The sequence below is a fragment of the Equus przewalskii genome, chromosome 4, assembly GCF_037783145.1.
Source record: "Equus przewalskii isolate Varuska chromosome 4, EquPr2, whole genome shotgun sequence".
Lineage (NCBI taxonomy): Eukaryota > Metazoa > Chordata > Mammalia > Perissodactyla > Equidae > Equus > Equus przewalskii.
Window position 1 is genome coordinate 88,147,400 of NC_091834.1, and position 14,266 is coordinate 88,161,665.

General features: G+C 39.8%; 1 protein-coding gene across 8 annotated transcripts in view; it reads left to right on the top strand.

Moving 5' to 3' along the window:
• Positions 1-14,266, top strand: part of LRGUK (leucine rich repeats and guanylate kinase domain containing) — a 108,990-nt gene that overhangs the window by 32,333 nt on the left and 62,391 nt on the right. For 5 of the 8 annotated variants that reach the window (XR_011539585.1, XM_008520779.2, XM_070617743.1 and 2 more), the window contains exons 8-11: positions 5,155-5,235; positions 6,763-6,849; positions 8,216-8,322; positions 13,636-13,755. Coding sequence is in view for 7 of the 8 variants with exons in the window: in XM_008520779.2 (XP_008519001.2) it covers positions 5,155-5,235; positions 6,763-6,849; positions 8,216-8,322; positions 13,636-13,755 (395 nt within the window). In the remaining variant the exon portion in view is untranslated. Of the gene's footprint in view, positions 1-3,296; positions 4,736-5,154; positions 5,236-6,762; positions 6,850-8,215; positions 8,323-13,635; positions 13,756-14,266 lie in introns of those variants that run through there. The other 3 variants (XM_070617742.1, XM_070617739.1, XM_070617741.1) reach the window with 2 other exon arrangements.

Consider the following 14,266-nt stretch of genomic DNA (forward strand, 5'->3'; position numbering starts at 1 on the left):
AAATTTTTTTAACTTTTTAAAAATTTTTCCTTTTTCTCCTCAAAGCTCCCCAGTACATAGTTGTATATTCTGGTTGCAGGTCCTTCTAGTTGTGGCATGTGGGATGCCACCTCAGCATGGCTTGATGAATGGTGCTAGGCCCTTACCCAGGATCTGAACCGGCAAACCCTGGGCTGCTAAAGTGGAGTGCACGAACTTTACCACTCAGCCATGGGGCCAGCCCCAGGCTTTCACTCTTAATTACACTTTCTTTCTTTTCTTTTTCTTTCTTTCTTTTTTTTTTTTTTGGTGAGGAAGATTGACCCTGAGCTAACATCTGTTGCCAATTTTCCTCTTTTTCCTTGAGGAAGATTATCCCTGAGCTAACATCTGTGCCAGTCTTCCTCTATTTTGTATATGGGATGCCGCCACAGCGTGGCTTGATGAACAATGTGTAGGTCCACACCTGGGATCCAAACCCACAAACCCCGGGCAGCCAAAGTGAAGCACACAAACAAAGCCACTATGCCACAGGGCCAGCCCCTACACTTTATTTCTAATGAAGCATTTGTGCTTGTAATCATGGCGTGTCTGACTTCTTATGCAGTAAGGTCTACCCAGTGATTTCACTCTTACTGAATACCTTAATCATGTTTCTGAAAGATTTCATAAGGAAATTGAATTCGTATTTCTTCTTGAAAATGACAAGTTCTGGCTGACCCTGAAAGAGACCTTGGTCCCACCTGGGGTGAGACGCACTGTGGAGACATTTCTCTGTGCAGCTGTGACAGTGCTCATCAATTATGTCTGATGGCTCTTTCCCCCATGAACTGCTATCATCTGTTAGATTTCTAAAAATCAAGAAAAAGCAGTCATTAGGTCTGGCAACAGTGGATTTTTAATCACAGACAAGACTATTCTTCCTCATTTTCACTTGATTTGTAAATTCAATTGTTTTGTCAAACTTCTAAAGCTGATTCTAAGGGTTGACTTTTGTTCACTATGCCATGGGTTTTGTGAAGTTAGCACAATCTCTGTTTCATATGCGTTTAGTGTCTTTTTCATGAAATTGCCATTAAAATGCTGCTCAAATTATCGAGGGGGTGTTGGAAAGGTGGAATGTACTCAATAAATGCCAACTCAGTGCATCTCAGGATTCAGGAAAAGGAGTGATGGTAATAATAACAACAACAATTACAGTCGTAAAATAACCTAGAGCTATTCATTGAGTACTTATGCACAAGGCACTGTTCTAAGCACTTTACACGTATCGTCTCATTTAATCCTCAGTATAACCCTATTATTATCACTGGGCACAGAGAGGCTAAATAACTTGCCTAAAGTTATATATCCAGCAAATAGCAGAGCCAGGATTCACGTATAGAATGGTTTGCCTCCAGGGTCAATGTTCTTGACCCTGCAGGATAATACAGTCAATGAAATTCTAATGGCCCTCCCTTCAGAAAAGTGTACAGAGGGGGCCAGGCCCGTGGCCGAGTGGTTAAGTTCATGTGCTCTGCTCCAGCAGCCCAGGGTTTCACCGGTTTGGATCCTGGGTGCCGACCTAGTGCTGCTCATCAGGCAATTCTGAGGTGGCGTCCCACATAGCAGAACTAGAAGGACTTACAACTAGAATATACAACTATGTACTGGGCAGCTTTGGAGAGAAGAAGAAGAAGAAGAAAAAGATTGGCAATAGATGTTAGCTCAGGTGCCAATCTTAAAAAAGAAAAGACAAGAAAAGGGTACAGTGTAGTGCTCTAGAAGAGTGCTTTCTGATGGAAGGATAATGCGAGCCATAAATGTGAGCCACACGTGCAATTTTAAATTTTCTAGTAGCCTCAATAAAAAAGTAAAGAGAAACAGGTGAAATTAATTTTAACAATATTTTATTTAGCCCAATACATCCAAAATATTATCATTTTCAACATGTAATCTACATAAAAATTATTGATGAGATATTTTATATTCTAGTGCTTCGTACTAAGTTGGTGACATCTGGTGTATATTTTACATTACAGGACGTCTCAATTCATCCTAGCAATAGTACAAGTGTAAGTAGCCACATGGGGCTAATAACTACCATATTGGATAGCACTGGTCTAGAAAGGACCTCGCAAATAATATATTGTTCTCTTCCATTTCAAGAGACTTTTCAAATTACATTTGAAAAAGTTTAAGGAAAAAGGAGTATCATCAAGTGAAGAAAGGAGCCTATAATTTTTAAATGTTAAAGAGACCCCATTAAAAAAAAGTGACCACGTGTCCCAAAGCGGGGGATCCTTTGGCAACAATTGGGTCTGTAACAATAACATGATTCCCTGGCTCCCCACTGGGCAGGTTGGGGAGCAACCAACAGTACTTCCAAATATTCTTTGAGCCATCCAAAGATTTCCTCAGAGATTTCTCCCATGCTCTTGAGAGTACTATGTATCAGGGATGGAAAATTTATCGTTTGAAAGCAACATAGCATAGCTGTTGCTTCTCATATGATTAATTTGATGTTAGGAAGATTGTTTAGTGGCAGCGCTTCCATCAGTATTATTTACTTGGTTTTCACCATTGAAACATCGGCGTTCTTTCACGTGATCATTTGCACATCTCTTTTAAGTTCTTGCAAATGTTTACCATCAGCTAGTGATTTGGGGGCCTTTATCACTCTCCACTATGAAGTCCTTGTTAGATTTGATGTCATTTCTAACATCTAAAACTTATCCCCCAAATGTTCACTCTATTGTAACCTCAGTTCTTTCTTCCAGAAGCAAGATGTTGGTCTGGGAGTTACTTAGAGAATGCCATTTTACTTCTCTGAATCTTAGTGTCATTATTTCACAAATCAATATATCTGTCTGTCTGTCTGTCTATCTATCTATCTTAAGAAAAAGGCTTTATTGGCCCCTTTAGGTCTGGATGGTGAGGCTCGGAGAGCATAGCCTAGAAGGAAATGGCAAAAAAAGAGTCAACTAAACTGCTCTCCCTAGGAGGTCAAAGTTGACAGGCTTCTAGGGGCTGGGGCGTAGCCAACAAGCGCAGAGGAGGTTCAAAAAGAGGGACAGACAGGAATATGGGATCAACTGTGCCTGTCTGACATTCTTAGCAGACAGCTGAAGTTCCTTTAAGAATATAAGCTTTCTGGCAATATTTCACTTTAGGTCTTTTGGGGTGCTGTGTCCCTACACCTTGTGCAATGAGACACACAGCCTTGGGTCTTGGCATTTGAGGGGAGAAGATGTGAGGGTGAATGTGGGGAGGTCTGCAGGAGAGGGCGGGCACATAACAGGACAACCTGTATCTGTTGCTTGTTCCTAATTCCGCAGACATGGGAATTTAAAGCAATGCTGTTGCACACCTGCTGCCATCTGCACTTCCCCACCTCATCCTACCTTTGGAAGGACTGGGAGGGAAGCTGGACCCCTCTTGTTTGACTCTCAGAAGACCAGCCAATCCCAGCGGATGTCTTAGTGATAATGTGATTGTATGTGGTCCGTGATCGTTTTATTCATGGTGCTTGCAACATTTCAAGGAGATCTTTCCAAGTCAGTCACCATAGATGTCACCATCTTCTAAAATGGTTGCATAGCGTTCCTATTATGAGACTGTAGTATGACTCATTTAATCTCATAATGATGGGTTTTTTAGGAATTTAGATAATTTTAAACTTTTACTGAAAAACATTAGACTAAACGTTCTTGTTTCTAATTTTTGCCTGTCTGATGAGCCCTTCAGTATAAACCTCTTGAAATGGGATAGCTGATTCATAGCTTATGCGTATGTAACACATGAGATTGCATGTTAGAAAGAAAGTGCCAGTGTCCACTGTCATCAGCAATGTCTGCTAGTACAGGTGGCCGGGACTTGTTGGTGAGACATGTTGACTGCAGGAAAATGCCTCCTCCTAACATTCATGTCAGGTCCAAGCACAAGAACTCTATGCTAGAGGGAAATCAATCCACTGACTGAACAGTATGAACCAAGTTTATTTTTCCACCTTCCTGAATAATGCAACATGCAAAAATTGATCCTTTTATCTTGTAGATGATTCAAATGGCAGTCTAATGGACAGTCTGGTCATGTTATGGAGAAAGCTGTGTGTAGTAGCACAAAGTTGCTGTAACCAGATTAACGTGTGCAAGTTGTGTATTGTAACTCAGAATTTGCCTTTTATATCTTTGAAAATGGCATCCTTTGAACATGGCACGTGTGTTCTGCCCCTGATTTTGCTTTGGGAATAGTTTACATTTTAGCTATGTTTTGTGGTTGGATAACCAGGGAATTGTCAGTGACTCTGCTGTTGGAGTAATTTTGCAATGCATGCAGAGATGACTTGGGGAGACATACAAATGAAAAAATTATTATTAGTTTTCTGCATAAGTTCAATATCTACATTTGAAATAAAATTATAATTATGCTAATTACAGGGAATTTAAGTAAAACTCTTTGTCTTTAGTTTAGTGGAAAATTCAGACATGCTACAACCCAAGCTCCATCCTTGGGCAGATTAAGGAAGTACCAAGCAACCTTTTTTCCTTTACTTTTTAAAGTTGTGAAACATAACCTACCCAGAAAAAGAGTATAAAACATAAATGTACAGTTTAAGACAAAATTTTAAGGTGAATACCCATGTAACACCCACATCAAGAAATATGTCATGCAATTTTCCATTTATATCATTCCTTAAAATAATTTCTTATTGAAAAAATGGTAGAGCTACACATGTGCATGAAGTCAGCAGGCTTCCCCAGTCACAGATAGCCAGGTGAGCAGAAGCGGGGTGGGGAGGGAGCTGGGGGAACAGCAGGGCTGGGAAGGGTTCGGGGTGGGGAAGACCAGCTGGCCCTTGCATGCACATTTGGTATTATTTCTCTGATTCTATGTACTATTTTATTTCTGCCTTAAAATAAATATGGCTGAGATGAGGCACACCTCACTGTTCTCTGGTCAGGGAGGAAAAAAAGAAAATGTGGCTGTGTGTGTTCACATTTATTGAAGGGGCGTGCAGTAATTCTCTTGTTCTGCATAGCTCTGTGGGATTCTCATTAAAAAGGTGAATATTCAACAGAGCAATTTTTAAAATAAGTTGAATTTAAAGGATCTCAAGTAGCTCCTCTTGTATTGTTTTCTATAATCTTTGTGCATTTAGTCCATTGAAGATGTTTTGTTTCTCTGATTAAACAGATTGCTGAGCTGGGTGAAATAGAATATATTGAAAATCTACCCCTCCTTCGAGTTCTCAGTCTTCTAGGGAATCCAATTCAGGTGAGAGATTATTTACATCGGCGGAGGGGGATGAGGACGATCTTGGAATTCTTGTTCTTCAAGAAATACTTTTGGTAAAGAGCATCAGGAACGTGAAGACAGTGTGTTTCTCTTTGTTCTCCTTCTCTCAGGAAACGGTTAGAAGGGTTAAGCAAAGTAGCGCCTCTGCACCGCTGTCAGTGCGAGTAAAGCCTGAGGCTGCCTACTGTGTGTGGTCGTCTGGGAGCAATGTCCTTTCCCATTAGAGAATGCGTGATGCCAGAGGTGTAGACAGAATGTGATTCCTGTTTTACAATAGGGGAAAGAAAGTCTAAGATTAGACTCCTAATATAATTTGTCTGGATATAGCTGTGAAATTTTGTATTGTTATAAAATGATTTTAGAAAAAAATAATGTATTTCTCACAAATTCTTCACCTTTGGGATTCAAAGATCCATGACCGTTTCTTAGGCCTCTCTCTTTCCTTTCATTGACAGGTCCTTTCTCCCTGGCCTCTATCTCTCCCTTTTTGCCCATTTGTCCTTCATTCTGCTTTTCTACATCTACCCTTCACTTACCTTTCCACAGACTCTTAGCTTTATATGCATCTCTGGGTGCCATTCTTTTTGTGTCTGTCTTGATGAACACGTCTGGACAGGCAGAAAACCAAAATCAAAAATGAAAAATAAGATTTAAAGATAAAAACAGTTCTTGGTATGGGAATAGTGGCAGGCAATTTAAAACCACCTCTGGGAAAGAAAGGAGCAGGGCTTGAACTGGCCATCAGCCCCCGTTTCAGATCTGTGAAGGGTGCTTGTGCATATGCATAAATACACGGCACAAACCCTTTCACGCATAACTCATTTATAGACACATTTACACACTGAAGTACAAAAGAGACACCTTTGTATATTCATTTCATGTGCATTCTCATCTCTAAAATCTATCATCCACCAATATCTTTCTCTTCAAAGAGATGTGGCTTCTTAATACAAAAAACTTTAATTATATTTCTAAAACTCAGGTAATCCTAACACAGCAGATGGTTGAGAGAAATAAGTAATTCATTCTATAAATGAATATTATTTTTTATTGTAAAACAAATTCATAATAAATGATACAAATTTATATAAAATAATACAAAGTAATAAATAAGTAGTGAAAAAGTAATAATAAATAATGTTTCGTTATTTGCAATAGTGAACTCTTTGGTTTGAATCACTGGCCGTGGCATTTTGGGTGAAATGCTTCACTTCTCCGAGGCTGAGTTGTTTTTCTCCCTAGAATTGAAGATGATCATACCTATCTTGCTTATCTCCCAGGGAGATTAAGCTCACACATTTGAAGAGCTTTGTAAGTTACCAGGCACAGTCTGCATTTGAGTTGTTAATATAAGGGGATTGGTAAGCGTGAAAAGGTAGAGACCTATGGGGGTGGTGTGTGAATGACAGGGGAAGTAGGGGAAAGGCCTCATGGAAGTAGAGGGCTGGTGCTTATTAATTGTGGAAAAGAAAGGCAACTGAATAGTCCTCTTGATATTTTAAATAGGAAAAATCTGAATATTGGTACTTCGTAATTTTTATGCTGCTACGATTAACAGAATTAGATCAGAAGAAGATTAAAGTGGAAGAAAAGGTATGTAATCACATCATTTTGTATGTTTAGGAGTTACCACGCTCGAGAGCTCATGCTGCCTGCTGCGGACTAATATAATCAATAAATGACACACATAACAATATGTAAATTAATTATTTATATAGGGAGTGTTTCCTTGTCCTGGGATCTGTCCGTTTGACCCTCTGCAAAGCTGAGCGTCAACATGAACGCAGTGAAAGCTCTGCTCTTGGTACAGTGAAGGGTGGCAGTGGGGGCAGAAGCAGTGCCGCATTTCTGTAGGCCGGCAGCATTGTGGCAGTCTGTTCACTTGGATAACCAGCATATCTGGAGGGCGTGTGATTCTTTCTGTGTTACTCTAAAAATTCATTTAGTACTGGAATGTACTATAATGCCATTCTACCACATAATGAAAAGGTACTCAAATAAATCACGACTCTGGTATTTTGAGTCCTTAATTCTGCTCTTTAAGATAATGATTCCTCCGGACATGGAGTTCCAGAGTCGCCAGATCTTGGATGCTGGACCTACCTCCCCCCATACCTGTGGTAGCTACTTTGTCATGCTTTAGTGACTGGCAACAGCTGAAATCTCCACTAACGAGGGATTTCTTTCACTGGATGCAAATTGGAAGTGGGAATGAAAACAGGTATAAATATGTTGAGAGGCAGCTATTCCATTTTGTAAATGCCTTTCTGAAATCTTGGTTAAAAACAGTTACACATGCTAGTGTGTTATTATTCTCACATTCAAAGGCACTTATTAGATTTCTCTTCCCCTTTAATGTTTTGTGAAGTGAATAAATTTAAAATCATGTACTAAGTAAAGGTGTGGTAGAAGAGGATAATGTATTTAGAGGGATGACAAAGACAAGAGGATAGAGAACTGTACGTTGTGAGGCAAAGGCCCATATCTTTGAACAGAGACAGTTGTGCTAAAAAAGGTGGAGGTTTTGGCAGAATTTGAGATAAGTGAATAGTTCTTGGTGAGATGGCATGAGAAAAGAATTCTGCAGTACCAACTACCTGGAATCTAGAACTGTGAACTTTATTCTTTCTTCTCATCCTAAAAGTTGGAATTTTGACTATATTAAAAGTAAACTTGGGCTTTAGAGGTTTTGTTTCTGCTTTTTCCCTCCCAAACCAGGGACTATAGAGACATAGGGGATCAAGAGGCTCCAGCTGAATATTTTAAAATAATTCTCATTATTTAGGTTTTAGGAAAGTTAGAGTAGACATAAGACTGAAGACAAAGATTCTTGAGCACGCATTAAAATATTTTCGATATCTGAATGCATGTCTAGAATATTTTATTGAAGAAAATCTAAGCCTCATCTTCTTTTTAGAAATGAAATTTGTTTTCCTTTTGCATTTCTCATTGGGAAAAGGTTTCAGCAGTGAATAAATATGACCCTCCCCCAGAAGTGGTGGCAGCCCAGGATCACCTGACCCATGTTGTCAACAGCGTGATGCAGCCACAGAGGATCTTTGACAGGTATTTGTTAGGGGTCTACGGGGTAGAGAGAACTCAGAGCGGTAAGCGCAGGACACCTCGTCATGTTCCCTGGCGCTCTATTTTGTGAGGCATTCCTTTCTCACCTGCTCTGAGGGAAGGGATCAGGTCTTTATTTAATAGGCTGTGTTGTCTCAGTTATAGTGTATTGTCATCACATGCTTGAATATAGCGCTCACTTGTTGGTGTTTTCCCAAGTGTGGCAATGAGTGGATTCATCTTCCCTCTTTCATCTGGCCCCTTGAATGGTGGCTAGCATGTGACATAGGACAGTGAAAAAGAAAAAAAAAGTCTGTTAGCTTTTCTGCTGTAGGATAGAACCACAGACCTTAGCCTCATTAACAGAGAAATGTGATAATTTGTATCGTAAATTTTTCCTTAGCTGTGAGATACTCCTGCCAAAGAGCATCCCATGAATGCAGATTATTAGAGAGTTTCCAGAAGGAAGCCCAGCCAGCCTAAGCGAAACCTGAAATAGCCTTTCTAGTGATTGCTCTGAGCTGCAGTCAACCCAGCAGGGAGGAGTCTCCCAGCATGGTTGAACACATGAATAGAGTCTCTCACCTCTAAGTTCGAAGACAGATTTACCATGGTTTCTCCATTTCTTTTTAAACAATCTGTTGGAGCAGATGGCCATTTATGCTATAAGTATAATGCAGAAATTCTATTGATACCCGAAGGCTTTTTAAAAATACTTGTAGAATCTTCTGGTTATAAATGGCTTCTCTTCTTCATGTGGTATTTGTGCTTGTACTTCATGTGCTTGGTTTCCCACAGAGAACAAAATGTTTTATTTTGCAGCCAGGACATGATTTTTCACATGTAATTTAATAATACAGACATTGACAGTTTTATGTATTTACGGTAACCATGTAGGTGAAATGATTTACCATTTATTTGCATACATCTGGAAAAGCACATTTGATTTAAAAGAAGGGCATTTATGTCCTCATTGTATTTCTTTTCTAGTTTCTGAGATTGCTAGTTGTTTCATGCTTTAGAGTGCATTTATATAGAAATATCTATCAAAAGAATTTACAGCAGTGTCTCATAAATACATATTTTTGATCATTTCTGGCTGTCGGACAGACAAGAGCAAATGGCCAGCAGCCCTGGCTGCTCCAGGATGGAGCAGTGTTCACTGTGAAAAACTCGTGGAGGCAGGAGCAGGTCTGCCATTGCTCTTCCCACTCTGAGCCGGGGCACAGCTCTCTGGCAGTCCCAGAAGTCAGGCTCCAGGAGAGGAACCCTGACTCCCGACCTTGGGACTTTTATGCTGCCTTATTAGGGAATCACTGGCCCCTCTTTTGGTGGATTGGGGTGAGGACACAATATTAAAATGACACAGCAGAACTTTGACTCATGACAAAGTTCTCCAGACTCATCTTGTATAAGTCCTGTCCAAAATCTGGAATCAGCTTTTTCTCTAAGAAGCCGTGATTTGTTTTAGTGAGAGCTGGTATTTCTCAATCACAGTCTGGGTGCTAGAGATAATCATTACTACTGTGTTGGTCATCATTTCTAGGCCTTTTAGTGGACAGAGCTAGGAATATATTTCCTTCCTTCCTTCTTTCCTCCCATCCATCCATCCTGTCTATTTGTACCTATCTATCTGCATCTATTTAATCTGTTTTGTATCTAATCTATATCTAGATAGATCTATAGATAGATGATAAAGTACCTTCTGAATTCATATTGGCACTTACAATTCAATTTCAAGAACAGTTGAGCTTTTCCTTAACATCTTCACTATTAAATCTGTATCTCCTTTGCTCCCACACCAAGAACACAGAGGAAGATGAAATTAAAATATTCCATAATTAGTCTTTTTTTAAAATCCCATATTATACATTATCTAATACTAATATTATCGCCAACATGATTACTGAAAACATTAAAAACACATTTTGCCTATGCTCTTCCCATTAACCCACCCCCTTTTTTTTTATTGTGGCAAAATATGTACAACATAAAATTAGCCATTTTAATGATTTTTAAAGTGTACAGTTCAGTGGCATTAACTATATTGACAATGTTGCACAGCCATCACCGCCATCCATTTCCAAAACTTTCTCATCACCCTGCACAGAAACTCTGCCACCGTTAAGCAGTAACTCCTCATTCCCTGCCGTTCCCAGTCCCTGGGAACTTCTCATCTACTTTCTGTCTGTATGAATTTGCCTATTGTATATATTTCATATAAGTGTCAATCACCCCATTTTAAAAATAGTGTACTATATTTATATTGTCAGAACATATATCCATCACATGCAACGCTTTCTCCTTTGCTGTCATTTAATCTGGATTCTGTGGATAACTGCATATTTATTGCTCGCAACCAGCCCTGATATTGATCTCTTGCGAGTCACTTTGGTTGTGAAGCCTGTTCTCTAGTAGATTCCTTAGGAAGGGCTATGGGATCAATATCCCTTGAACTCTTACAAGTTGATAATATTCTCTGCCCTTTATACTTGAAAGTCATTTCTGCTGTATATAAAGTCCATGGCTCACACTTTTTTCCTTGAATATAGTAAAGACGTCACTCCATTTTCTTTTGGTGTAAAACATTGCTTTCAAAAATCTGATGACAATTTAATTTTCTTTCTCTGATAAGTCATGTATTCTCTTTTTCTAACTCAGCATTTTTTTCCCTTTTTCTTTAAAGTCCAGTAATTTTACTAGACTATGTCTTCTTTTTTTTTTTTAAAGATTTTATTTTTTCTTTTTCTCTCCAAAGCCCCCCAGTACATAGTTGTGTAGTTTTAGTTGTGAGTCCTTCTAGTTGTGGCATGTGGGATGCCGCCCCAGCATGGCTTGATGAGGAGTGCCATGTCTGCACCCAGTATTCGAGTGGCGAAACCGAGGGCCACCGAAGAGGAGTGCAGCAACTTAACCACTGGGCCATGGGGCCAGTCCCTAGACTATGTCTTTTTTGTTTGTTTGTTTTTTGAGGAGGATTGGCCCTGAGCTAACTGGTGCCAATCTCCCTCTTTTTGCTGAGGAAGACTGGCCCTGAGCTAACATCCACACCCATCTTCCTCTACTTCACATGTGGGACACCTACCACAGCATGGCTTGGCAAGTGGTGCCGTGTCCGCACCCGGGATCCAAACTGGCGAACCCCAGGCTGCCAAAGCAGAGCATGCACACCCAACTGCTGCACACTGGGCCGGCCCCTAGACTATGTCTTGATATTAGTTGTTCTGGGCTAATATTCTCAGGTATGCCTTGTGCTCTTTCAATATATAGTTTTGTTTTATTTTTTATTTCAGGGAAATTTTCTTGAATTACGCTCTTTAACATTTGTTCTATTCCTTTGCTTTGGTTTTCTTCTGCAGGAAGAAGATCTGCTTTGCTTCCATATTTGTTACTTGCTTTCAAATTATTTTCTTTTTAATCTTTCGAAAAATTTTGTCTTGAGATGATTTTAGATTCACATGCACTTGTAAGAAATAACACAGAGAAATTCTATGTGTCTTTCAGCCAGTTTCCCCCAGTGGTAATATCTTGTGTAGCTATAGTAGAATATGAGCCAGGATATTGATGGTGATACAATCCCCCAGCCTTATCAGATTTCATCCGTTTTGCATGTACTTGTGTGCATATTTAGTTCTGTGCAATTTTGTCACGTGTAGATTCCTGTGAGCACCACTACCGTCAAGATACAGAAGAGTTTTGTCTCAAGAATCCCTGTGTTTCACTTTTATAGCCAAAGTCACCTCCCCCTCCTCGTCTTCCCTAGTCCCTGGAAACCAGTGGTCTGCTCCCCATCTCTATAATGTTGTCACTTCAAGAACGTTATACAAATGGAATCATATAGTATATCACCTTTTGGAACTGGCTTATTTTTACTTAGCCTCATTCCCCGGATTGTCATCGAAGTTGTTGGGTTTATTACTAGTTCCTTCCTTCCTATGGCTGAGTAGGCTTCCTTGGTGTGGATGCACCATACTTAGTATAACCACTCATCTCTTGAAGGACATCTGTGCTGATTCCAGTTGTTGGCTATTGCAAATACAGCTGCCATGCACATTCGCGTTCAAGCTTTTGTACGTGGACAGGTTCAGCCTGCCTGCTTTCCACTGGATATCCCTTGACTGTTTTGGGGTTCCCTTGTTCTCAGGTCTGTCAGATGCTGCCCCCTTGCTTCTTCCTCTGATAGTCTCGTGGGTTTGTGGTTCATGAAGATAGTTTTTCATCTGTTTTTGTTGTCCATGCTTTCCTTGAGCTTTTGCTCCTAAGTTTTTCTGCTTTCACGTGGGTATTCAGAGAGATTGAAAAATTATGCTGCCACTGCCCCCATTCTTCATAGAATCTACACCTCAGCTACGTATTTTTAAAAAATCTTGGGGCCGGCTCCATGGCCGAGTGGTTAAGTTCGCACGCTCCACTCTGGCGGCCCAGGGTTCGGATCCTGGGCGCGGACATGGCACCACTCGTCAGGCCACGTTGAGGCGGCGTCCCACATCCTACAACTAGAAGGACGTGCAACTAAGATATACAACTGTGTACGGGGGGATTTGGGGAGATAAAGCAGGAAAAAAAGTAAATAAAAAATCTTATATTTTATTGTTTATTTCTATAATTTGTGTCATGAGTGGAATCCAGACACCAGCTCAGTATGTTGCAGGAGATTTTATTAATAAATTCATTCTTTAGTTCAATCTTTCAGGCCCAGAAGCCATGCCTAGATTCATACATCAGCTCTTACTTATTAGCTATTATTTTGAGCAAGTTAATTAACCTCTCTGTACTTCAGTTTCTTCATGTTTTACATAGGGATGATGCTGGGAATATTTTCATTAGCTTCCTGTGATAATTAAAATGTGGTAATGTGTGTAAGACTCCTAGAGTAGTGCCTGGCACATAGTAATTGCTCAGGTAAATTTTAGTTATTACCATTTTCTTTGCATATCTGTGTTCTAATTCAACAGGTATGGATGTTAAAGTTTAACTTGCAGAGTACAGTCTTATTTCTTTGATTTTGAAGTTCTTAGGGGAGAATTCTATCAACTAAGAACTAATATATCTTACCGTATTTTTCCTTTTAAAAAGGTTGTTAAAGTAAATTTACATGTATTTGGATTTTATCTATGCTTTGAGTATTATTTTTGGCATGTTATAATCAACTTGCTTCTGGAAAGTAGGACCTTTGTTCTATACAGGGTCTACATAGCAAGTGCTTGTCTGCTGAATTAGTTGTGATTGTGACCCAGACACTCTGCACACTGGATGCAGCTAACACGCTGTGTCTGTGACTGGAATGGGCCGTCACTGCTCTGCCCTGTGTTGCAGCACTCTTCCCAGTCTGGATGCCCCTTACCCCATGTTGATATTAGTCGGTCCTCAGGCTTGTGGGAAACGAGAACTTGCTCACCGCCTCTGCAGAGAGTTTAACACTTACTTCAGATATGGGTAAGTTTGCTTATTGTTTGGTAAGGCTGTAAAATCGTGGATATTGCTAATTTTGACTATTGATTTTAAGCAAGTTCAAAAATGTACAAAACAACTTAATATTTAAGTTATATTTTACAGCTGAGCTGAAAGTGGTAAGTGACTTGAATGTTCAGTAGATGTTAACCTTGGTAAGGAGAGCGCACCGTGAGTGCTGTAGTCCTGGAAGGTGCATTATTAATAATATAGGATCGATGTGATTACCTGGTCTTGGAATGACTAGAAATCTTGATTCTCGTGTCATTCTAATTGATGTGGTAGAGACGATTGCTAAGTATACTTCAAGTAAAAGAAGAACTTAACAAATAGCAAGAAGAAACAAAATATTTTGTCTTCTGCGAAGCAGACAGTAAACACATGGAAGTGACCCCCGCCTCAAAAAAAGAAAACGAAAACAGAAACATGATTCATCCATGCCATTGTGCACTTTTTCCATAGAAGGCTTATCAGCTTCTTTGCCATTTATTACACT